Here is a 25977-nt window from a genome sequence, read left to right as displayed (position 1 = left end):
TTGTCTTTCCTTCGTGTTGGAGTTTCCAACCCGTGGCAGCCCGATACTTTCCTAAACGTAATAAAAATGAATTACGAGGAAAAGACAATGTCACAAGGCTACACGGGTTTCTAAATTCTTCCCTTCTGTTCCTACGCTTCCCGCCGGGCTGGGGCCCAGTTTGCACACCGGCCCTGGGAGTGGACTCAGTAGCACTGGCAGAGAGCACCGTTTCGGATTTTGAACTCTGAGCCTCAGTGGATCCTTTAGCCCCTGCAGCACATGCAGGTGAGAATCGATGTGTGCACGCTTCCTGGGAGGGCCCTGCTATCCCATCCGATTCTCTGTGGCTGTCCCGTGAGGCCACACAGCACAATGGGTAGCACTCGCAACGGCGGATATCAGACTCAAGGTGGCGGGTTCTTCTGACTCTAGGCACTGAGCGTCTCCCTCTCTTTCAAAATTGGTAGTGTCATTGTTGAAATATAATAAGTAGGGCGCCTGGGTGGCTCAGTCGGTTAAGCGTCTGCCTTCGGATCGGGTCATGATCCCGGGGTCCTGGGATCGAGCCCTGCATCAGGCTCCCTGCTCAGCCGGGAGCTTGCTTCTCCCTCTCCCACTCCCCCTGCTTGTGCGCCTCTCCCCTCCCACCCCCCTGTCAAATAAATAAATCTTAAAAAAAAAAAAAAAGAAACTATAATAAGCATCACTATGAAGGAAACTGGGGAGGAAAAACCATTCATAATTCCACCATCTCTTCCCAAGTACTGTTACTGTTTCCACAAGAGAATTCTTGTATTCATCTTGTGTTCATATGTTTTTAGTCGTGGTCCTCATGCTACATGTACAGTTGTCTTTTGCTTTCCAGTTGACATTATATTAACATTTTTCTTCTTGTTGTATGGTGTTTATACTTGTACTTCTGAAATTTTTTATTATTTGCAAGAAGCCTTTTCATTTTTTCTTAGTTGTGATTGTGGTTGGAGAGTCCTGCGTTCCACGGGCTTTGGAATCGGTGGAATATCAGCTTCTCTCCTTCTTAGCTGTGTGGTGACCTTGAGCAAATCATCTAACTTTCTGAGGCCACACTGTTATCTGAAAGTAAAGTTCCTGGCACAGTGCCTCACACTCTTCTCCTCTCTTGCCTGTGATCATCTTAACTTCTGCTGAACTAACTTTTACTGATTTAATGGATTTAATTTTTTTCGGCTTTTTGTTCTTGGGCTTTGTGAGGTTGCCTGTTTTTCTTTCTCATTCATAATTGGTTTCAGTCCTGACCTTCCCCACTTTAGTTCGGTAGGAGGTCAGCTTGTATCATTGTTTATATATGGTCAAGTGAGATCCTATTCCGTTGTGAAAACAGCCTGCTTTGTCTAGTCTGGGTTCTTTGGGGGTAATTAGATGAGAGGCTTCTCTCTGGTTTGTTGGGTTGGTGTGATTGCGTTTCCTTGCGGAATGTCATTGTTGAATGATCCGTGTTCAGAGTCGAGCCAGTGAAGCCAGGCTTAGAGAATATCTTTGGCAAGAACCTTTTTTTGGTTGTAATCTGTCTCCTCAGTCCCCACAACGACCTCTTTCATCGTGTCTAAAGAGTGTAGGAGAAGGTTTGCCTCTAAAATCCTCTAGCTTGTGACAGGGCACTCGGTCCCTTTGAACTTTTTTTTTCATCTGTAAAATGAGGATGTTGTTATTTCTTATTTCAGAGACTTGTTGCATGTTCACCAAGGTAATATCTGTGAAGGCGCTTAGTAAGTTGTAAAGAACTCCCCAGACGGTTGCTGATTTCAGTTGTATGGAAAGTGCGTCATTCTGGAACAGGGGCTGGGAAGACTGGCGCTGCTTCGGGAGGCTTGTGGGGAGGAGAAGGTTGCAGATGCGGCAGAGAGCAGAGAACAAAACTGGAACAGAATCATGGGGTCACTGGGTGCTGTTTGTCCTGTGGTTATGGGGATGCCTTCACCGAATGCCAGGAACTTTCCCCATACTTCAGTTCTGCTTTCCTAAAATGCGGATCTGTTTGTTGAGTCTGTTCAAATCCCCTTGCTAGTGAATTAGTTGGGTAGAGTAAGGGCTGTTAGATGCTGTATGGGTCTTGCCTGGTGTAGCTACAGCGATAGCGGTCCCCTTAAGTCCGTCGTTTTGTTTGCAATTCAGGTGTGAAGCTTAATGCAAACCTTAGGAACTACTTTGCTGTGACATTTTGTGGGAGTTGCTTTGCCTTGGTTCTTTGATTCCTGATTAACAGAAAGAAGCCTTTTTTTCTTAACTTCTTCATTATTATCATTATTATTATTATTATAAATATTGCACCCGAACTACGTTTTATGTGTCTGAAGTGTCAGACTCTCCCCCTTAAGGATAATCGCAAACTTGATGTAGACCTGAGCACATAGCAGAAACTGCTTATTTACTTGGCTAGTACAGCTTGAGCATTTTGCAGGTGGGGAAGCTGGTCTTCATGATACTTAAGGTGCCCCATCTAGGAGGATCAGCATGACCTGATTCCTAGGGTGCCCGGCCTCCAGGCCCAGCTCTTCTGTCATGTGCCGTCTTCTGAGCACCTAGAACATTTCCAAGTGTAAAACAAATGGAAAAGGGCACCTTTTTCTTCCCCATGTGTTTACTTTTTCATTGTATTTATTTTTAGGGATGCTTCTTACTGCCAGCGAAACCCCCAAGATGGGCATCTATTACATTCCGGTAAGTAATACGAATAGTAGTTATGGTTAAAATAGGATAAGCAAAGACAGTTTATTTTTAAACTGGTTGTATTGAAGGTCTTTGTGTCTGCATGCGGTTGGGTAAATTAAACATAGTGGACTCACTTGTAGTTTCACTTTGCTTCCTGGAGCTAGGAAAATAATGCCTCACCATTCTTTTATGGGAAACTGCTTCCTGTCACATTAAAATACACATTAGGAATTAGTTTTTGTTCTTCAGATTTACATTTGGTTTTTGTTTCCAAGTATTTCAGAATCTTGAGCTTTAAGCTGTTAGTGATCAGGAGGTCTGATTCTAAACCAACATCCTGGTGCCCTTCAGTCATCTTGTTTCTCTTACAAGTAAGTTCTGCCTGAGGAAACTCTCAGATGGGCCTGGTCAGTGGTGGCCTGCAGTCACTGGCCTGGCCTTTTATTCTTCCTTCAAGAATTTTCTTGCATATGACAGAAGCTTCCCTACCTTTACCTTTTAGATTACAGGAAGAAAAAGACATGGGGATGTAGGATCTCCTAAACCGAAAACCACGTAGGACAGAGTCGGCACTAGATTACTTTTCGGCCGGTAAACAGCTCCCTTTCTGAGATTTGGGGAGAAGAGGGTGGGGGTGAGGCGTGTTGCAGAGCAAGACTTGGGGCAGGTAAACTCTGTAGCTGCTGTCAGCCTCCAGTTGGGAAGGTTCTTCATATTTACGATTGTCCTTTTGAAATAGCTTAATGGTGTATTTCCCCAAAAAAGTGTTCTGGTGGATGTCGACTCTCTGTGGTTTCAGGAAACTTGTAAGTTGTTGAAAGCACTTTGAGATACTTCTTTTGGTTGTTAGTGAAACAAAGACCATTCTAGCAGCAAACTTTCATGTTTTTCTAAGTTGTCACTTGTTCCATTTTCCCCAGCCTCTCCGATACTGCTTCCGTATTGCTGTCAGTTTGTCCGTCTTCTTGATTGCATCAACTGTGAGTCAGGTCCGATACTGAATGCCGGCAGGGCGATGGTGTGTAGAAAGAACACTGCCCCTTTCCTCAAAGGAGTTCCCTGGCAGGGAGTGAAGAAAGGCAGTTCAAGTCCAGCATGAGGAGGGCTGTCATGGGAGGAAAGAGAAAAAGAGAAGAGAACCAACCAGTGGAGGGGGCTGGTTTAAGGGCACGGAGGGCCGCATCAGGAGGCCCGCTAAGAGGATAAGGAACCACAGGCCTCAGAGCCCAGAGCTGCGTGTGGTGGAGCCAGGAGGGGCCATTCTGAGTGCTTGTGTGCTAGGGCCACCTCCCCCGTCTGTGCTCCACAGGTGGCAGTGGGGACAGGATTGGAAGATAGACTTGGCCGCTGATGGGACACGGGGATGATGGGACACGGGGAGTAAGAGAGAGGAGGGACCAGAGACTGCAGCCCTTTTTCTGCTTGGGGAACAGGTGGACGAGGAGGAAGAGGGCAGGGAATAGTAAAAATTATTATCTCTTTGGCATCCTTTTCTACATTTTATAAAATGATCTTTAAAAGGAATAAGCACACAACATTGATTAGACGAACAATGTATCATGTTTCTATTTATTCCAAGTGTTTTACAAAGTATAAGGAAATAGAAACCACCCATTTCCCCTTGATAGTATTAAAAACACTATTAATACTGGGATGTAGTATTTTTCAGTTGTGATGTTACTGGTGTGAAGTCGTATTTTGTATACAAATTTGTCCCTGGTTTCTTCAGTTAACTTCAGAAAGGCATTAAAAGTACCCAACACATTTTTGGTTGTCTCTGTTGTTTCGCTTTCATATTAATTGCTGTGTCATTAGCACACGGTGTGACATTGTAGGTGTGCGGGACGGGGAGCAGCACTTCCGTCCATCGCTCTGTGCTCCCCACGAGCGCACTCTCGGTCCCTTTCCCCTCTGTCACCCATCCCCCCGGTTATCTGCATTCGTTTCCATTGCCTGGCTTGTGACATTTATATCATCTTGACCTGTAGGAGACCCATTATTCATTTCTCACTCTCTCTGGCTCTTGGGGTGGGCTTTTTTTTGTTCCAAGTAATAGGGACTTTAATCAACATGAATGATAAGGGCTGGTGCTGGCCAGGTGGTGAGAAACTGCTTTCGTGGCACATGTTAGCCTATCTTAGAAGACCTTTTTAGTTTCTGCTTTGTAGCTTGGAGTTAAGCAGGGCTGTGAAGAAAGCCCACAGGGCGGCTCCCAGGTGGCTGCATGTGGCGGCAGTGGGGGCCTGGCGTCCTTGCCCAGCTTAGCACTGTGCTGGGACTTGTACTCAGTGCTCCTTCCTGACCTGCCTTTTTACCCTGAGCTGCATGAGCTTTTACAGTGCCCTCGCCTTTACTTGGAACCTGTTCTTTTGTAAGACTCATTCAGAGCAAGGAGAGAGCCCAGGGGTCTGAAAGCCTGCCATTTTTCATAAGATTTTATCAAACTTACCAAGCTGATATTTGGCACAGCGGTTTGTTTGAGGCCTATAAAACTGGGGAAGTGTGTTTTTAATATACAATTCGTGCCAAATTTAGGAGGTTTGCATTGTGATTTGTTTTAACATCTTATAAATCAGGTATGAAAGCTCTTTTTCCCCCTGCTTTGGGCCTGTACTAAAAAAGGAAGGCCGCTTAATGTTCTTTAAGTTTTGTGTCTCTGATACCATTTTCTTGAATACTTGAAGTTTTTATAGATCAGATGTAATTCCTGATGTATACACTTTGCCGTGTACGGAACCCCATAACTGACTAGTCTTTCATGGCTAGGTGGGTTTTCTCCAGCCCTTTCCCTGTTTTTTTCAGTACACTCCTTTTTTTTTCCCCCTCTCAGAGACCAGGAAGTGTTATTTTGCCTGTTTGTTCGCATTTTAAATTCCACTGTCTAATTCAACTGCAGCTTCTGACACCAATGCCAGGAATAGTTTTTTAGGTTTGGTTTTCCTCTGCAATGTAATTTAATCTTAGGGTAGTTTTTTTATGATTAAACCTTTGGCAACTGTGTGGATTCTAGAAGGAGTCCAAGTGTTCTGTGGCACCCAACTCAAAACCCAGCCAGTGTGGGTTAATATTGTTTCTTTTGGAGATGACCCTGAGTTCCAAGCCCCCAGTGTGCCAGGAGCTCCCGAAACCCCTCACGACTGGAGAGTTGATTGCACGCTTGATAATATGTATGGATGTGTAACCTTGAGGAAAAATGTAAAAGGAAAATGCATCATTATTTGTTTAGGAAGCTATTTGATTTAGAAGAATAAAAGTCAATTAAAGATCTATTTTTAGAACATGCAGGGGCACCTGGGTGACTCTGTCGGTTAAGTGTCTGACTCTTGATTTTGGCTCGGGTCATGAGATCTGAGCCCCACATTGGGCTCCGTACTGGGCTTAGAGGCTGCTTGAGAGTCTCTCTCCCCCTCTCCCTCTCCCGCTCAGAAGCCCTCAAAAAAAAAAAAAACCCCAAAACAAACAAAAAAATAAAACATGTAATTTAAGCCACTATAAAGATTATATGCAGTGTCACTGAACCCAATAGTCAATATTGGTAGTTAAGTATTTTAAAGCACTTTCTTAGGAAAAAAGACAACTATTGTTTTATTGAAATGTTTTTATTATTCATAAAAAATCAGCCAAGCATTAAATATTTTAACATTCACTATTTGAAGGTATGTTTTAAATTTGGAAAGTATTTTTGGAGCCAAAGTACCTGAAAATGGGGCAGGATTTCGAATATTATAAGTCCACAATTTGAAATATTACAAATAAAAACAATATTCAAATAAAAACATAAAGGATTATATTTAACCTGCCCTAGCACTTTTGTTTCTGTTGGGAAATAGCACTGGAACTCAGCCAGCATAATGCATAAAACCCATAAAACTCTGTCTTTGCAAATAGAGATAACTAGGTGTTAAGAAGCATAAACGCTCAAGAATACTTGCTTCATTTAATTATAAAAACACACACACACACATCTTCACAAAGGCATGAAAAGCCAAGGGAAATAAAACATTTTTTAGTTGTGAAATAAAATAAAAGGCTCAAACTAAAGAATGAGTGTAAGTCTCTTCACTTCATTGAGTTATCACCAATCCTGAAAGGCCTGTGGTAGAGCCTCGGACATCTAATACTATCACTGGGTTCATTGCTCCTGTCTTCATAGGGCCTTAGTCACTGGTTTGGGTCAAACGTCCGTGCTGTGGTCCTCAGGGAGGCACACTGTCAGTGAGTATTGCCTGGTTTTGGGGGGGGTCAGTGCTTTTGAAATCAGTTGTAGCATTTGGAAGTTACTCTTAGGAAGTGGCATGAAAACTTTCTAGTCACCATATGGATGCTTGCGTTTGGGTGCATTGGGTGGTTGCTCCAGCAGAGGATTAAAAATGGGTACTGGAATTTTCTCAGTATTTTCTGCTTGATAGACTTGTGTGACCAAAACAAAGAAACTTCGGTACAAATGATTTTGCCTGCTCTGTCTGTGGCAGATTGAATTTGTTAGTCTAGTTCTGAACTCAGTCACTCTGTTAGATTGGTACAGAGGCATTTCTGGATACTTGTTCATTGCTATGTGGCCACTCTCCGATACGGCATCTTTTTTTTTTAAGTCCAGGATTTCAGATATTACTGCTCTGGGGTGCTTTGGCATAATTTTTCAGAAGACTTAGGAACATAGCCAGAGAGTGCTTCCTAACAATTGCTCCTTACCTTCACCTCTTAAGAAGACAACATATTTTTATTGGTTATCCAAATTGTAAATAAGTTATATTGTTAGACTTGACAGTGTCTGAAAAGTAAGTGCTTAAAATTCTTAGGTGGGTGACTCCTTTGCTCTTTTTTCTGTTGGCCTTTTTGTCTTTTCCTGTGTTATAAAAGTAAATGGAGGAGACTGGTGCTTCTGTTTATTCAGCAATAATATACTGAGCATGTGCTTGGATGCAGGAATGTGTCGGTGAATGCAACTGTCTTCCTACCCTGCCTTTGTGAGTTCACAATCTAGGGGAGGGTGGTGGTAAACAAGTGTGTAGCTAAGTGCTGTGGAGGAGAGGACCAGGTGCAGTGACAGAGGAATATCATTGGGGGATCAGGCCCCAATTATCACTCTCCATTTTATATAGATATTTTAGGTCTCCTTTCTATGTAGATGTTACCTTCCCTGTTTTAATCTTAAAGTTTAGGGTTAAAGACTTGGTCTCCTTTCTGTCTCATAATCACAGCATATACCTGGGGGCAAAATGGTGAATGACGGATTTGTTCCATAATTTATAATCTCTAGAAACAAAGCAGACAGCAGAGAGAATTTTGGTCAACCAAGAAAGTGCTGCTTTTCTGGAGAGTCAGCTGTACGAACGATCAAGTGCCCTTGCTTCCTTGACATGGATCTCACATACAGATCACTTAACTTTATCTCTAAATAGCACATGACACAGCCAACCAGACCTCTTTGAAACGCTTCTAGAACACCATATTCTCTTGGGTTTTCCTCCTAATGTCCAGCTGGCCCTTCTCAGCCTTCTTTGGTTGCTCCTTCTGTGTGTGGTCCAGGGCTTGAGCCTCACCTCTCTCCTCTTGACCTTCAAATGTTAGTCCTTGTTGCTTTTATTTATATTCTTTCCCTCAGGAGCTTGTCTGTCCATAGGCTTTCTATGACACCTGAATGCTGATAACTTCCAACTTTCCGTCTCTAGTCTTTCCTTCTCTGAGCTACAGTTATGTATCCACTAACCTATTTGGGTTCTCCACCTGGAGATCTAATAGGCACATTATATTTGATAGGTCCGCAGTGGAATTCTCGATCCCAGCTCCCGACCCTTACCCCACACCTTCCACATGTTCCCGTTTCAGCAGAGGACTCACCATCCACCCAGTTACCTAGACCCAGAGCATAGAAGCCAGCCTCATTCCCTTCCCCCTTCCACGTCATGCCTCCTTCTCCATCTGTCCCGTTGACTCTCTTTCTGGTTTGGTTCAGATCCTGCCATGTTCCCGTGTTGTGGCTCCTGCCCTTCATCTGGATTACCTCTTAACTGCTCTTTCTTCTTTTTCTGTTAGTTCTCTTGCAGTCTATTTTCCATGTAACACCAGAGTGATATAAAATATAAAAATAAGAAACAAAAGAAACATAAATTGGATTATATCACTCTACTGCTTAAAACCTTTCAGAGGCTTATCACTTTGCTTAACATAACTCCTTTCATAATTTAAAAGGCCCTATAAGCAGAAAAAGGCCAGAAATCCAGAGTCTCCATTTTCTCTCACCCGTTGTAGAATAGATCTCTATAACCCATTAATCCATTTACAGAGATCACCAAATAGAGAATGAAACCAAATCCCCAACGATTGCTGCCACCAAGGGGGAGTAACATAGATGAACCAAAACCAACACATGAAATTAGTAGACAGGAAAATTAAAGTTAAAATTAGAAAAACAGTCAGCAGAGTTCTGCTGCCCGCCCCCTCCCACCCCCCCCACCCCCGCCCATTCACCTCTGGGAGTCAGGGGGAGAGCTGGGCTGGGCCTCAGTAGCTAGTGTGAGGTGCACTTCTCAGGTGGTGGAGTTTACCTGGCTCTGTCTTGTGAATCCAATGTGCATCTTGGTGAGACCTCCAAAACTTAAAGGATAATTTCAGAAAACGGTTAAATCATGACTCTCACATAGATAGAAAATAAATGTGCTAAAATTATTTATCTTAGGTTGAGAGTGTGAGCAGGGGTGGGAGTGGGGCACAGAGGGAGAGAGAGAATCTCAAGCAGGCTCCATGTCCAGCACGGAGCCTGACACGGGGCTGGATCTCACGACCCTGAAATCATAACTGGAGCCAAAATCAAGAGTCAGACGCTTAACCAACTGAGCCACCCAGGCGCCCTGAATGTGTTAAAATTTTTATTTAGCCTGTTAATTAAATGAGGGAACCAGACACAGCTATACCAGATCAAAGAAGAAGTCTAAAAAGGCACATATTTACATGCAGTAAAGTTCTGTGGAATTGGGCATGTGCAAATGGACACAAATCGGCTTTTTCAAAGGCATGGAGGGTTACGTGTGCAGGACAGAATTCCTGTGCATGTCCATAGACAGTATTTTGCATTGCTACCAGTTGCCTGCATTTACAGAATTGTAAAATAAATTCCATAAAATCAGAATCCGATCATCTCAAAGGGTGTGCTGTAGATCAGGGGTTTGGCAAACTAAACACCAGCACCTGTTTTTATAAACCATTTTATTAGAACACAGCATACCCATTCATGTCTGTATTGACCTTGGCAGCTTTTTGACTAAAATGGCAGAGTTGAATAATTGTCACAGAGACCCGATGGCCCACAGACCCTGTAATATGTACTGGCCCTTCAAGAAAAAGTTTGCCAGCCCCTGTTGCAGACCATGCATAGTTTTCCATGAAAGCACAGTATCTTCCTTCACTTATTTATCTACTTAAAAATTTACGTATTTCCTCATCATGATATAAATAATATAAAAATAAAATTTATAAATATAAAACATGGATTCGGGATCATGTTTTGGCTTTTTCAGTGTTAGACCTCTAGCACCTAAAGCAATGCCTGTTACACTGTAGGCATTCAATTAATATGTGTGGAAAAATTAATAAAACAATTATGTGTGAGAGTGATGACTGTGATTTGGAGAATCTTAGATAATGACTGTCAGCTTCCACGATGGCTGGTTGGCAGTGTTAATTTTTAGCTATTATACCAAATTAGAATTTTGCATTTGCCTTTTTCTGCTACCACTACTGAATCACAAAAGTGGAGAACGTGGCTCGTAAGTGCCAGAGTATGATTTTTATGCGGTAGGATAAAGATCAGTTCCTCTGCTCTGACTGTACATTCTAATCAGCCAGATCAGAACATCTTGGAGTGATGCAATCTTTGTATTTGGGAGTGCTGACAGATTTATAAAATAATACCTTGTCCAGAAGATTTAATAGTGATGCTGTTAAGAGGATAAACTCTTTCCTAGAAGAGTACAAAAGGAAAATATGAAAGTACGGGCATTTAGCTTTTGTTGGACGCTTTTTGAAATTTGTGCAAAGGTCGGCTTTTCCTCTGTTTTAAAGATTGGAAATTATGCCTTCGTTTTTCTCTGTGCGTCCCTGTGCTTTTAAGCAGGAGTTGCTGGAAGTGCTGTGCGTGCTGCTGAGATGTGGGTTTGAATCTAGACCATGATTGGTCCAGTTGATCCATTTCAGTTCAAAGCCAGAACTGAAAGCCCTTTTGGTTCCACTCCTTTGATATTTGGAGATTCCCAGATGTGAGATCTCTCTGGCCAACTGGTGTGTGGTGAATGGCCCTGAATACACTAGTGTCCGTGTTCAGTCCTAAAAGTGACAAGACACATTTTCAGCTAGAATGCTCATTTAGGCAGAGAGCTGTTAGAAGTAATTTTGTTAGAAATTCCTGTTTCATAATGCCAGTAGCAACATACTCTCTTGGTTTAGGGAGGTAGTGCCAGATGCGAAGAAAACTATCCCCCTGGGGAATTTGCTAGCATGCAAAGGATGTCCGAGACAGAACATAAGCTGGACAAGCAGTTGCTGAATTGTCTCCTCTATGTTTCCTCGCGAAAGGAATTTTCAGTGTGCTGTGAGGGAACGGGGGACGCTTTTGAAGCATAGAAGAGTAGAGAAGGAAGGGAACTTAAAAGTCATCTCGTCCAGCTCCTTAATTTATAGCTGAGGAATCAAGTTATTTGTTCAAGGTCAGATGACAGGTTGCTGGGCAGAGCTGGATCTCGAAGGCATTTCTTCAGTCCACGTTGCAGAGTGGTGACAACTGAGATTTGGTAATTAATCTAACCTGAGTTTGAATACCAGCTTCATCACTTACAAAGTTTGAGACCTTGAGTGGGTTACTTATCCCGCCTGAGCCTTAGTTTCTTGAACTATGGAAGAAGAATGCTCTCATCAGGAATAGACGTATTTATTCGATCACGTATCATGTGCCAGGCACATTGGGGATGCTCAGCTGATCATGACTCTTACACTTTCTTACAGTAGCAAAATTCAAGGAGTCCAGTGACAGAGAATATTTGGCATTATGTGCACATGGAGATTCCCAGATGTGAGATCTCTTGATGTAGCTTTTGGAAGGAATGTACTTTGAGCAAAACAGAGATATACTGAAAAGTTTGTGGTAAAATTGTAAGTATGAACTAGGAAAATGATTTCGGAAATAGGACTTGGTATTGTCCGGTCTGTAACAGATCACATAAGATGCCAGGTTGAGAAAGAGCAGTCGAATGCCATTAGTTTGGCTGTTAACTATTGAAAGAGAAAGCAGTGATGAAATCTGGTTGCTAAAATAAGAAATCTGATTTTTAAAACTGAAGTCCATTTCCCTCCATTGTATCATCAGAGCATGCTCTTTATAGCAAATGGCAAATAAAGAGAAGCAGGAGAAAAATCCAGCATCCCTCCACTGCCCAAAGACAAACATATTAACATTCTGCTGTATTTTTTCCATTGTTTTAATCTGAAATATTATGTGGTTTCATATCTTGCTTTTCCCCCAGTTAATTAACATTTCCCTGTGTCATTATAGACTCTTGGAGAGTAGTTAAAAAGTGGGTTTTGTGTGTGAACATAAAAGTAATATATAGCTGGGGCACCTGGATGGCTCAGTTGGTTGAGCGTCTTGACTCTTGGTTTTGGCTCAGTTCTGATCTCAAGGTTGTGAGATCAAGCCCCGTGTTGGGCTCTGCACTCAGCAAGGAGTCTGCTTGTCCCTCTTCCTCTGCCCGTGTGCATGCTCTTTCTCTCTCTCTCAAATAAATAAATAAAATCTTTTTAAAAAAAGCTATAGCTATTTTTAAAAATGTTTAAATATCAGAAAAAAGATGGAAAAACCCAATCAGTCTCACTAGTCAAAGACATTCTTGCTAATATTTTGGTATATTTTCTTTGCATTTGGGAATATCTTAGTGGCCATGGACTAAATTTATAGCACAGTCCATAATTAAGTTCACCTGGCTTACATAAGTATAAATAGAAGTCCTTCAGGGTGCTGGGGGCTAGAGTGATGGAGCACACAGTGACAGTTACGTGGTGGCCCTTACACGCAGTGGCACATGTCCTGGACTGAACTGGGTGGGGAAGGGAGAGAGCCTTTCCCAATAGGAGACTTCAGTCCTAATTCCTGAAGGGTCCACTGTATGTGATCAGTTACCTTCTCTCCTCTGCATGAAGGAAGGTCCTAGATATGTGTCATTCCTAGGAGAAGAGAGAAAGTAGTCCATTAGTTCTTGTGTTACATGGTCGAGATGAGGAATGCCACTAGAAAAGAGCTGTTGGATCTGTTGTTTTCTTCCAAAGCTGTTTCCCCTCGTATCTCTCATGGTGTTGCCACACTGAGTGCAATCCTGATCATTTTAAGAGTTGGGTTTTTTTTTTTTTTGGCATGACAAGGCCACTAGATGTAAGTCACCCAGTGTTTCTGCCCTGTTCCGACACTGAGGAAAATGTGCTCTTTCACACCCTGAAGGCTATCCCAAAGGGATTTTCAAATTTAATTTTGGTTATACTTGCTTGACTTTAGAGCCTGATCTCTGTATAAGAGGCTTAGCGGCAGCCTCTGAAAAAGAGACCCGGGAGTTCTCTCCCGCTATAAATCCGAGGGGTGAATGTCCAGCAGAATGTTGGCAGTGACGCCACCTGTGAATGGGATGGAGGACAAGGAGATCCAGCGAAGGGGTGATCTGGGGGCTCTTAATGTGGGAATGTTCCCTGAGAAATATTTTACAGGCTGAGGGTCGGAGCAAGCTCGGAAGAGAGTTCAGGAGTTGTGTCGTCATTCACATCTAGAGAAGGCATGTTTTTAGGGTGTAGGGAAAGAGTAAGGTCACGGAGGAAAGCACCTGCATGAGGTAGAGGAGGTGGTGGGGTGTCGGACTGCAGGGGAGAATGTCTGTGACTGAGAGTACAGGAAAAGGGAGGAGGATGGAACTTTCAGAGCTTCTGCAAGGAAGAAAACGACAAATTTGAAGAAAAAACACAGTTCATTGTAAACTGAGTTCAGGTTTCAGACCAAAGATGCATATTTTTCAGATGTCTTGATTCATAATAATGCAAATGGGACATACGCTTAATTTTGTTCTCCAAGGAAAGCATTTCAAAGATAAAGCTAATAAGGCTTTAAGATCTAGAAGGATAAGATATCTTATAAAAAGTGAAGGACTTAATCTTATGGAGAAAAAAAATGTGAGGCACTTACAGGTTAGTGGAAGAGTTGGATCCAAATCCTGTGTATTTTAATTACCTTTTCCTGATGAACAAAAGGAAAAGAATGCAGAGCAGATGCTGTGTGTGTGTGTGTGTTTCCTTTCCAACCCAAGCTCACAGCAAACCTGTTGTAACTGAATTTTATTTTATGCATGAAATTGTTTTAGAAGGCATGGCGTGCTGTTTGTAATTTGTCAGTTATACGTTCATCACTCTGAAATGGGAAGTGAAGGCAACAGTCACGTGGCTAATAAAGTGTTGTAATACAAACAAGTTGTTTGCATCTTTACCAAGAGGAAATGTGCGCTTCCTATTTTAATCTAAACATTTTCAGGCAGCAACATAGTATGTGAGGCATTTTTCCCAACAATGGAAATCCTCTCCATTTCCATTTCTGATGACAACTTATTAGGTCATAAGAATGGCAGACCTACAGAAAGCCTTCATGTGCAACACTCAGGAAGCAACTTTCTGAGCATCCCGTCACATTTTCAGAAGTTAATTTTCGTTCTGGCTAGGTAAGATGCCTGTCATTTTCATATGGAAATATTTGATGCACATGTTACATATGCTTTATTATGTTAATATGTCAGATGGTGTTTGGTTTTGCTTAAACGGTTACTTGTCTGGCATGCCCCATTTTCTTGAAAATAAATGACAACTTCCTATTCAGGTGCTAGTTACTCAGTTTGAATCACATATAGACCAAAAGACTTGTCTCCCAGCTCTCTGGCTGTTAGGACATCTTGATGTTTACTGGTTTGATGTCTTTCCCGTGCTTCTTCTGGACAAGATGGAGTTGGAAGTAAATCGAGTATTCCCGTGTCCTGTTGGTGTGGTCATGTAGGTAGTGGTGACAGAATCGAGTGTCCACAACCAGGGATTGTTTTCAGCTTCTGAGTATGCCTGACCACTTGAATCATGTGGCAGTTTCTTTGGTTAATATGCCCATTACCTACTCTGAGTTTTTGGCGTGTTTTCTCCTTAAAAATAGAAGGTAAGTTATACAAATAGGCAAGAATTGGGGGCTACATTCGTTCAAAAGGCTTGACGTATACAGAAATCAAAGTTCTGGGACTCGCACAGTCCTTACTTAGACTCAGTGTTCTCAAATCCCAAGAAAGTTTGTCTGTCTTCTGATACGTGTTCTCGTGTGTGAGCTCTGCAAGGGCAGGACTTTTGTGTGTTTACTTTATGTTGTGGCGTTTGCTAGCTAACAGGCTCTCACAGAATATATGCTGACATGACGGAATAGATAATATTGACACTTGGTTTTGAAATTTTTATTATGGAAAAATTTCAAATATGCATAAAAGAGGAGAGAAATAGAGTGAACCACCATCTACTTATCTCTTTGCTTCAGTATTTTCAATTGTGGGGGGAAGCAGAGGTAGGATTGGTTTATACTGCCAGCACTTTATATTGCTCCTGAAGGTGGTGGTTAAAAATTGTTAAATGGAAATGAATATTTGATCTTCACATTGGCTCATATCTTTAGGCTGTGTATTGACCTGCTTGAAGAACAGAACATTATTCTTGGTTGGAAACAAATCATGTGTAAACAATGGTGAGGCATATTGAAAGAAAGATTAGAGCTGCCTTTCTTGTGTATCTGCAACATGGTTGTATCATTCATTCATAATTGACTTTACTTTTTAGAACAGTTTAAAATTCACAGCCAAATTGAGTGGAAAGTACAGAGAGTTCCCACATACTCCATACACACATTCACACACAATGCACTGTCCTCCGTTGTCAACATCTTGTACCAGACTGGTACGTTTGTTACAATGGATAAGCCTACACTGACACATCATTATTATCCAAAGTTGTTTGGATTCACTCTTGGTGTTGTCCATTCTGTGGGTTTTGACAAATGTCTAATGACATGTATCCACCGTATGACGTGTATCCACCGTTATGGATCATACAGAATAGTTTCACTGCCCAGAAAGTCCTCTTGTACTCAAGCCTGAAGCTCCAGAGTTTTAATTCACACACACGGGAGAAAGAACTTCAAGACAGTTTGACCTTTCTAAAACTGAAGTTAGCATTGAGTGGTACCACTGTCCATTCGGTTCCCCTACCTCCCTTAGTCTCTACTCCCAAGGATCACCAAGCTTTAAGGATGTACCTCCTTAATATCGCTTATATCTATCTGTCTCTTCCTTCACCACCCACTGCCACTGGCTTAGATGGAGCCCTCATGACTTTTCCTAATTAATCACAAGCCGTCCTAGCCTGTTTCCAAAGCCACTCCCCTTTAAAAGCTGAATAATCTGATACACAAAGGACTGATCCCATTCCCTTGAATAAAACCCTTTAAAGGCATGCCACTCTACTTAAAATCAAAAGCAAAGACTTTAGCATGATACAAAAGGTTTAGATTTAAGCCCCAATACCTCCCTGGTTTTGTTTATCTCTTGCCCCTGGAAAACCTAGGGTCTTCTCAATTCACTGCATGTAGAAAGAGCTCCCTGATTCCATCACCCTTCCTTCCACCTTTTCACTGGCTAAATCCTACAAGTCCTTCAAAATTCAACTCAGACGTCAGTACTGCCTCTGAGCCTCCCATCTACAGAAAAATGACTCCTTTATGTGCTCCTTTAAGATCTTGTATAGAAGTCCCTTAGCAACTGTACTGTGTTCCTTTACGTAACAGTAAGCTCAGAAGTGGCAATGCCCATGTCTGAAAATGTCTTTGATAACTCAGGCTTTAAGGCAGGCACATGAAAAATGCCTACTGAGTATTTGTTTAATGACCCAGTCCCTCCAAAATACTCAGACTAAAAACTAGCCAACACAGACTATGTAGTCAAGCCCACAAAGACAAAAAACACAAGGTCCTATTTTACCTCTCCTCACTCCCTGCTACCAAACCACAGAGCTTTCCTTTCATTCTGAGTTTAAAGATTTCATTATGTATAGGGTTTTTCTTATAAAGCTCTCTTCTTTTTGCACATAGTTAGGTTTTACATGAAGTTTTTAGAATCTGTCCTGACTTCACTAAGATTAACGCTCTGTACACACCCTCCCACCATAGCATAGATCTTGATAGGACCTTTAATATTGTCATGTGTTGTATGGGACTCCTGTTCTTCATCTTGGTGGGAAATACACATACTTAAACTCCAAAATAAACTTTCTACGTAGGATTGTAGAAAGTTACTTAAATACTTAATGCTTGGTCACATGTTACTCAATTATGAGTCTATATTGGGTTCCTTCACTCTTCTTTGCTCTGCCGGTATAATGTTCTCCTTCAGCTTTTTTGAGGGATATACGGGGAATCTCATTTTGCTTGAATTGGAAATGTCTTCCTCAGGATTTCCTAGTTCTGTGTATGGCACTTGTAGATAAACAGTAATTGCTAAATGGTGGCAAAATATTTTTTGATCCTCTTGGAATAGCACTGTTGAGGTGTATAACCTTGAGGAAAATTGCACATATCATTTTATTTTATTTATTTATTTTTAGTAACAGATAATGTATTACTTGTTTCAGAGGTACAGGTCTGTGATTCATCAGTCTTACACAATTCACAGCACTCACCATAGCACATATCTTCCCCAATGTCTATCACCCAGCCGCCCCATCCCTCCCACCCCCCTCCACTCCAGCAACCCTCAGTTTGTTTCTTGAGACTCTTAATCTCACATATGATTTTAAAACATTTACTCTTCCTTTGTTTCTGCCAAGTTTCCATCGCTGGCTATTTTTAAATATTAACATGCCGTTAGTTTTTACACAGACTTCAGAATTAAGAATTGGAAAGCCTAAGAATGTGCTGAAAAAAATAATAAATTCTTTTGCCTGCAAGGAAGTGGGATGGAAGCAGGAAACTACTGATGTGGTAACCAGGATAACACACGACAGCCGTCTGTGTGACCCTTGGCAGGACTCAAGTGACAAAACAAGGTCTGGGAGAGTGCTCATCAGCCAGGTGTGGGACCCAAAAGATAAATACATTCTCATATGGTAAAATTGGCCTCGTGCCTTCAGCACCCATGGGGCACGTGTGTATGTGTGTGTGTGCGCGCGCAGACGGAGCTGTCAAGGTTGAACATTTTTAGCGTGGTAAGGAAATTGGGAGAGGAAGAGGTGGGAAGTGCAGGACATCGAGGCTGACGTTGACACTGCTTGCACTCACTGTCACTGCAGACTCTGGATGTGAGCTCTAGGAAGCCGACCTGGGATTTCAAGTGTAGCATGACCGTGAACATAAAATGGTGACGTGGGTGCAAGACCAGGCTGTCCGGGTCAGACGCAGCGGGGGGCCCCTAGAAGGAGCAGGTGCTCCTGTGTAACTAGCAGTGGACTTTGAAGAAGTCAGGGACCATATTAAGATATTCTTTCCTTTCTCTTGAGAATTTAGGGCATCGCTTGTCATTTCATGAAAAGGAGAAAGAAATGTAAAGCTTTTCTTTCCACCTTAAATTAGAATTGCTGAGATTAAATATAATGCAATTTAGAATGCTTAAGAGAGAAATTTAAGAGATTTGTTTTATGAAAGAATTTCATGGTTTAGAATAAAATTTTTGCTCTCTTCGATTGCAATGGTACATTTGAGTGTAATTCTGTTCTTAAATTTAGCAGAAAGATTTGGTTTTCACTAAGCTTACATGTTCTAAATGCCACCAAGCTCAAAGTCAGTACACTTCCAGGGGATATATATGTGTCTGGTTTTTAAAAACTCGTCGCTTTGGTGTCTCAGAAGCTTTCTTGACATTCTGGCACTTCAAATAAATACTACTCATTTAAAAAAAGAAAAGGAGTGGAATGCTTTTGTATGTCTTTTTATTTGGTAAAATTAGGAGACAGGATAGTCTATCTGTAGGCATGGTCTTTTTGCCTAAGTTTGGCAAAGGGTAATTTCACGATATCAGTTCCTTGTGAAAATAACTGAAGCATGTCCCCATCTTCAGTTTTACTCATCTCTCCAACTTATTTCTGTGGCTGGGGAGGAGGGCGAGGGAGTGTGATAAGTATTCCTTGCATCTTTCTGGTCTCTCCTTCCGTAGCCCAGTGTAGCCTCGTTGGCTCCTGGAATATGGTCCCCAGACAAACCCTTATTGGGCCCTCTTTCCTGGAAACTCATTTTATACCCCAAATCCAAAAATCAAAGAAAAAAGAAGTGAAAAATACATGAAAATAAATACTATAAATACATGACATTACAAATATCAATCATGCAAAGCCAAATGCTTGATGTAGAAACAGCAGTAAGAGTTGTTTTGGGGGCGCCTGGGTGGGTTAAGTCGGTTAAGCGTCTGACTCTTGATTTTGGTTCAGGTCGTGATCTCAGAGCTTTGAGATCAAGCCCCATGTTGGGCTCCATGCTGCAGGAGTGGAGACTGCCTGAGATTCTCTCTCTCTCCCTCTGTCCCTCTCCACCCCCTCCTCTTTCTGTCTCTTAAAAAAAAAAAAAATTGGGGCACCTGGGTGGCTCAGATGGTTAAGCGTCTGCCTTCGGCTCAGGTCATGATCCCAGGGTCCTGGGATCAAGCCCCGCGTCGGGGGTCCCTGCTCAGCAGGGAGTCTGCTTCTCCCTCTCCCTCTGCCTGCCGCTCTATTTGTGCTCTCTCCGTCAAATAAATAAATAAAATCTTTAAAAAAAAAAAATGTTTTGGCACACATCACCTGTGCATTCTTGTTAGAAATGTTTAACTGAATCTAATTCTGAGAAACAGCCTGTAAGATGTCAAGACCTCTGCAAATCAGCTGGCCTGAACTCAGAAAGTATAAACATCCTGAAAGGCAGGGGAACTCTTCTAGATTAAAGGAAACTAAAGAGGCATAATAACCTAATGCAATGGGTGATCCTTCATTAGATTTTTTAAAATAACAGCTTTTTCGAGATATAATTCACAAGCCATAAAGTTATAACCCTTTTAAAGTATACAGTTCAGTATAGAGATCCTTGTTTGTTGTATTCACTGCTGTATCCACGTCTGACAGAGTTTTGTGTAGTAAACACCATTATCTAATTTCACTTTATATCACACCAAAAGGAAGCCCCATACTAGTCACTCCCCAACCTCTCATTCCCCCATCCCCACCCCCTGGCAGTTGCTAACCTACTTCTGTTTCTCTGGTTTTGCCTATTCTGGACATTTCACAAAAATGGAGTTGTATAATATGTGGCCTTTTCTGTTTGGCTTTTTTACTTAATGTCTTCAGGGTTCATCTGTGTTATGTTATGAATCGGTACTTCATTCCTTTTTGTTGCTGAATGACATTTCCTTGTACGATTAGACCACATTTTGTTCATTCATCCATCAGTTGATGTACGTTGGGATTGCTTTCACTTTTGAAATAAATATTGCTGCTATTATAGATAATGCTGCTATAAATATTTTGTGTGGACATGTGTTTTCAGTTCTCTTGGGTATATATATACTTAGGATTAGAATTGCTGGATCGTATGACAACTCTATGCTTAACTCTTTGAAGAAGTGCCAAGCTGTTTTTCCCAGTGGCTGCCCCATTTTACTTTCCCACCAGCAATAGATGAGGGTTCCAATTTCTCCACGTTCTCGGCATTACTTGTTGCTTTCCATTTTTCTGAGTATAGTCATTCAAGTGAGTGTGATGTGATACCTTATTTTGGTTTAGATTAGCATTTCCTAGTGACTGATGATGTGGAACATCTTTTTCATATGCTTGTTGGCCATTTTTATATCTTTGGGGAAATTTTTCAAATCCTTTGCCAAGTTTTAAATTAGAGTACTTACCTTTTATTGTTGAGTTGTAAGACTTTTATAAATTCTGTCTTTCCTGTATTGTTTTCCTTTCTGGAATGTAAGCTTTTTAAAGGTAGAGATCCTTGTTTGTTGTATTCACTGCTATATCCACGTCTGACAGTAACTGTTTGTTGAATAACTGAATGGTCATCTTTGGCCTTCTATTCTTATTTAAGAATGAGGCACTAAGATGCCAGCTGGAAGTTCTCTGTATGCGGTGGTCTTGTCTCTGGTAGTTTTCACGCTGACTGTTCAGCTAGTGCCTGTTGGGGGATTCTCCGAGACCAGCATCTGCCTTCGGGGGATCTTTCATTTCCTGCAGAGAAGAACCCCCCACTTCCTTATGGGAACACTGGGGTTTTAGTCTGGCCGGAGTGGAAGCACAGCAATACATCCGTGGCTTTTGGTATTCTGGAAGATGAGAGAAGGAAGGGGGTGTGGTGGGTGGGGTCCCGCTTCTGGACATGCAGACCGCCATTCGGTGAGCTAATTTCTGCCCCACAGTGCAAGTCACCTGTGACAGGTATCCTGTCTCTTGTCCTGTTCACTTTCTCCAGAGAGTTATCCTCTGGTCTCCTAAGCGGTGGTGGGAACTTAGATATTCATCGTCTTTATCACCTCCCCTCCATTCAGACCCGGTTTCCCAGATGAATGGAGCCCAGAAGTCCTGGGTCTTGAGGGCTCCAGGGAAGAATCTGCTTTCCTTTTTCTGTTACCTACTCTCTAGGCCCCTGACGTGCACCATGTTAAATCCCTCAACGGAGGCATTTTCTTCTTTTGTTCTTTTTGTCCTTGAAAGTTAATACCTTTTATATTGATGGACTGTGAATTTTGAGTAGGCTTGAGAGAGGAAGGACATAAAAACATATAGTGTGCTGTTATTACACTGAAATCTCTGTGGTTGTTACTGTCAGGTTTAATTTTATATTTAGATGTTTGCTTGGGGTGTCCTGTCTCCCCCAGCCCTTGAGTACAGGTATTTCATCTTACGCTTATTTGTGCTCCCAGAGCCTCACAAAGATTAACTGTTGGTTTGATTGGCTGCTAGTGAGACAGTGGCAATAGCATTTTGTCCGCTTGGCCTTAGTTTCTTCTCATTTCATTTCAGTGTCTAAACTGCTTTTTCAAAAACCAAATTCAAATTGAAATCATGGCCGATAATAATTTCTCTCTTTTTTGAAATAAACCTTTTAAAATGGTGAAATTAAATTGCTCGTTTGCTAATCTGATTTTTAGGAATGAGAGAACAAAGCACTAGGAGTACCTTTAAATGACTCACAATTACTCACACAAATGCATGTGAACTTGGGTGTGCAATTATGCAGCTCATCATGTTGCAGATGCAATTACACGCCTAAGTGCATGGCCACTCCCTCAGCTCACCCAGCTGCCTCTCTTGTTTCAGGCTTGTGATCGGTTATTATTAAGCCCCAGCTGTCAGAATTTGAAAGTACATGCTGGTGCTCGTGGTGCCTTTCAACCAGTAAGGGAGGAAGAGTTTGAAAGGAAATTTTCCTTTGGATGTATGTATTGAACAGTTGGTCTTAGTTGGCAAAATCCCATTCTGCCACTAGAGATACAGGCTATGCAATGAGAAAAATTAATAATCATAATAGTGGTCAGTGATGTTTACAGTATAACATACCTTCATTGTCTCTGGTCTGCCAATTCTGAAATCCAAAAAGCCCTGACATTTTTTTTAATAATTCATTGGTGGGAAAGCCTGACTTAGCTTGCTTCATTGAGACTCAAACCTGCCATGTGATGATGAAGCTCTTTTCCGTCTTTATTTATCTCAAATCACTGGTGTGAATATGTGTAGGATTTTGGTGCTGAGATAATAACATGTTTGAATATGGACCACTGACCCAGACCTCACCGAAGATTTTATGCAATGTGCATACTATATTACCTTTATAAAAGGCATAAAAAATTTGAATTTGAAGTTCTTTCTGGGCCCAGTAGTTTCTGATAATTATGGCCTCATAGTAAGAATAACAGATTTCTGATTAGATGTGACAAAATTCTTCAGGGGGATGAAACTCCCTCCCTACCTCTTAGAGTTTGGTTTGCTACTGCAGTGATTATTTTTGCTGCTCTTGATACTGTTTTTATTATTGCTCTAGTTCCAGAAGCAGATATTTAAATCTACTTTAGAATGTCCTGGAAACAGTTCTGTAACAGAATAATAGATAATTTACTTGGTTGCTAGATAGTAAAATTATTTTATATTCACGGTGTCCATTATTGCTTGTAAGTGTAGTTCTTATCTATTCAGTGGTGTCATTAGAATGTCGAGTTTAAATTGAGTTTCAAGGATTAAAGGAGTATAAGATCACCAAAAGGTAAATTGATAATTCTTCTAACCAAGCATCTCCTGTATAATTAATAATGAGTAAAATATACATTAATTTTGCTAGCATTGAATTCTAAACATTTAGTATGGCAATTTTTACTGAATACATAATGATAACCTCTTCGGATTTTTCAAGGCCTAGCGCCGATGTCTCCTTAAAAGCTGTTTTGGCTGCCCGGCACCATTTTAAAATCTCTCTGCTGTGACACTAATCATATTTATATTGTACTTCCTTGCTTTGCAAACTTGTTTTACATATATTTGACGTTTGGCACTTAGCTTTTGATAAATGCTCAGTTAACCTTTTGAATGAATGAATGAAGCTGAGGAAGTTAAGAATTGTCTAGTCCATCCACAGAAGTATCATTATATGTGAAACTTTTTTCCTGTTGGGTTTCATTTTGCTACTTGTTTTTATAAAGTGGAACACAATAAGCCTGGCACTCAGTAAGTACTTGATGAATGAAAATTGAATTAATATCTACCTCCTGACATTTAATGGAGCTAGTTTTACTCCTTGAACTTAACGGAATAGACTTGTCATTTTTCCATGTGATGATATGCTGTCTCACACTGTGATGGTTCTTTCTCCAGTTATCACTAAGAGATACCCTACTGCACACTCTGCTGCAACGCATTCTGAAAATTTTGTAAGAGAATATTTTTAAAAGTCAACTGTTTGTACTTGGATACATTATATACTTTTTTGTGTGCTAATAACAGTTGAAGTTTCCCAGCTTATAAGCCCATTTTAGTTCAAAGTTATTTACTGTCTGTTGATAGAGCTCTACCAAATGGAGTAATTAAGAATTTTCTTAGTTACTAAAGTTTTTTTAAGTCATTAAAAATTGAAGATAATAATTTCAGGGAAATACAAATCAAAACTACAATGAGATAGTACCTCACACCTGTCAGAATGGCTAAAATTAACAACACAGAAAACAACAGGTGTTGGCAAGGATGAGGAGAAAGGGGAACTCTCTTACACACTGGTGGGAATGCAAGCTGGTGCAGTCACTCCGGAGAACAGTATGGAGGTTCCTCAAAAAGTTGAAAATAGAGCTACCATACGATCCAGCAATTGCACTACTGGGTATTTACCCCAAAGATACAAATGTCGGGATCCAAAGGGGTACGTGTACCCTGATGTTTATAGCAGCATTACCAACAATAGCCAAATTATGGAAACAGTTCAAGTGTCTATTGACTGATGATGAATTGGTAAAGAAGGTGTGGAGTATATATATTTACAATGGGATATTATTACTTAGCCATCAAAAAGAATGCATCTTGCCATTTGCAACAACGTGGATGAGCTAGAGTGTATTATGGGAAGCAAAATGTCAGTCAGAAAAAAGACAAATACCGTAAGATTTCACGCATCTGTGAAATTTAAGAAACAAAACAGGTGAACATGGGGCGGGGGAAAGAGGCAAACCAAGAAACACTCTTAACTCTACAGAGAACAAACTGATGGTTAGGGGCAGATGGGCTAGATGGGGGACGGGGATTAAGGAGTAAGCACCCTTGTGCTTGTTGTGATGAGCACGGGGGGATGTATGGAAGTGTTGAATTACTATATTGTATACCTGAAACTAATATTACACTCTTAGCTAGTTGGAATTTAAATAAAAACTTGAAGTAAACAAAAAAGATGATAATTTTAATTGCTGTTTTATGTTATCGGTTATTTTCTTATATTAATGGTAGGAAGATAATGAGATTATTTGGTTGTGTTCAGTAGCATTATAAGTAATGGAAGAAATGATGACATTTATACCGACTTAGTGGTTTGGTTCTTTGTCTCTAATAATACGAATAATACATCGTTGTTGCTATTTTAACTATCCTTGATCTGTTAAAAACCATCCCTTTAGTAAATCCTCAGTCTTGGCTCTGGCTAAGTGGAAGTTTCAAAAGTCGAGTGGTGGGAGGGCTACCTTCTGTGGACTCCAGAAGAATTTTCTCCCCCCTCTGTCATTTCTGTCCACTACCGGAATATACGAGAACTTTGGGTCTTAAAAGTAAGCCTGGGCAGCGTTAAGGTAGTTTGTAACCACAGAGGCAGATGATCTCAGGCACATAGCATGTATTTTCATGTACTTTAAAATCGGTTCTTCTGCTCAGATGGATTAGAGCAAGCAGATACTTGGCTGCACTGGAGTTGAGGCCTTCCCCGGACAATGTGAGAAGGATTCTTTCCCATTTGGGAGGACCACGTATTTCCGGCTAGATAGGTTGGTACGATGGTCATTGAAGTTGCTGAGGGGCCCGCAGGAACCCTTCGTAGCAGTTGGTTGAATCAGTTTCCAGTTCGCTGCTGTGCTGACCCGTGACTTTAGGAAATTCTTATAAATCAGAAGTAGAAGTTCATTAATAGATAATAGAAGTTTAAAATAGAACAATCTCCACTACTTTTCTGAAACAAAAAAACCTCTTTAAGGTACATAAAAATGTAGATAAAGGAACAATACTCAGTTGTGGCTGAAGTAAAGTACAGAAATAGCAATATAATGACAGTACAGAAAACCTAGAAGCTTTTGATATAGTAAGAGTATTCCAGTGGTTAGAAAGGAAGTTTTCTTCAAGTTGTAAAGCCTGAAATTTAGGAAGTAAATTAACATATTTTTAAGGACTAATTGAAGGTTTAACATATTTTATGAGTGAGTACAACAAGGACTTTTTACACATTAATTAATGTTGTGGTCATTATAGGTACCTCAGAAAGCTGTGCATGGGGTTGTGCCCTCCTTATTGGTTAAGCTGACCACTGCTTTTGCAACCTAATGGTAGCCCTTTGAGGAAAGCTGGAATGTAGATAAAACCTGCAGTTTAATGCCCGTTAAATCAGTAATTTCAACTTTGTTATGGTTGTTCTGATGTTCCTTTTTTTTTTTTTCTCCCTGAAGAGGAACTAGGGAAATGTGATTAATAAAATCAACCCACTAGATTTCATTTTGTTTTTGATGGAAATATTTCCTCCTGTAA

General features: G+C 41.0%; 1 protein-coding gene across 3 annotated transcripts in view; it reads left to right on the top strand.

The window, feature by feature from the left end:
* Positions 1-25977, top strand: part of NOL10 (nucleolar protein 10) — an 84344-nt gene that overhangs the window by 29650 nt on the left and 28717 nt on the right. For all 3 annotated transcript variants that reach the window (XM_035000579.1, XM_035000580.1, XM_035000581.1), the window contains one exon: positions 2627-2679. In XM_035000579.1, coding sequence (XP_034856470.1) covers positions 2627-2679 — 53 coding nt within the window. The remainder of the gene's footprint in view (positions 1-2626; positions 2680-25977) is intronic.

This window comes from Mirounga leonina, unplaced genomic scaffold, assembly GCF_011800145.1.
Source record: "Mirounga leonina isolate KUSES-001 unplaced genomic scaffold, KU_Mleo_1.0 Mir_125, whole genome shotgun sequence".
NCBI lineage: Eukaryota > Metazoa > Chordata > Mammalia > Carnivora > Phocidae > Mirounga > Mirounga leonina.
This window is presented reverse-complemented; position numbering and strand designations above follow the sequence as displayed.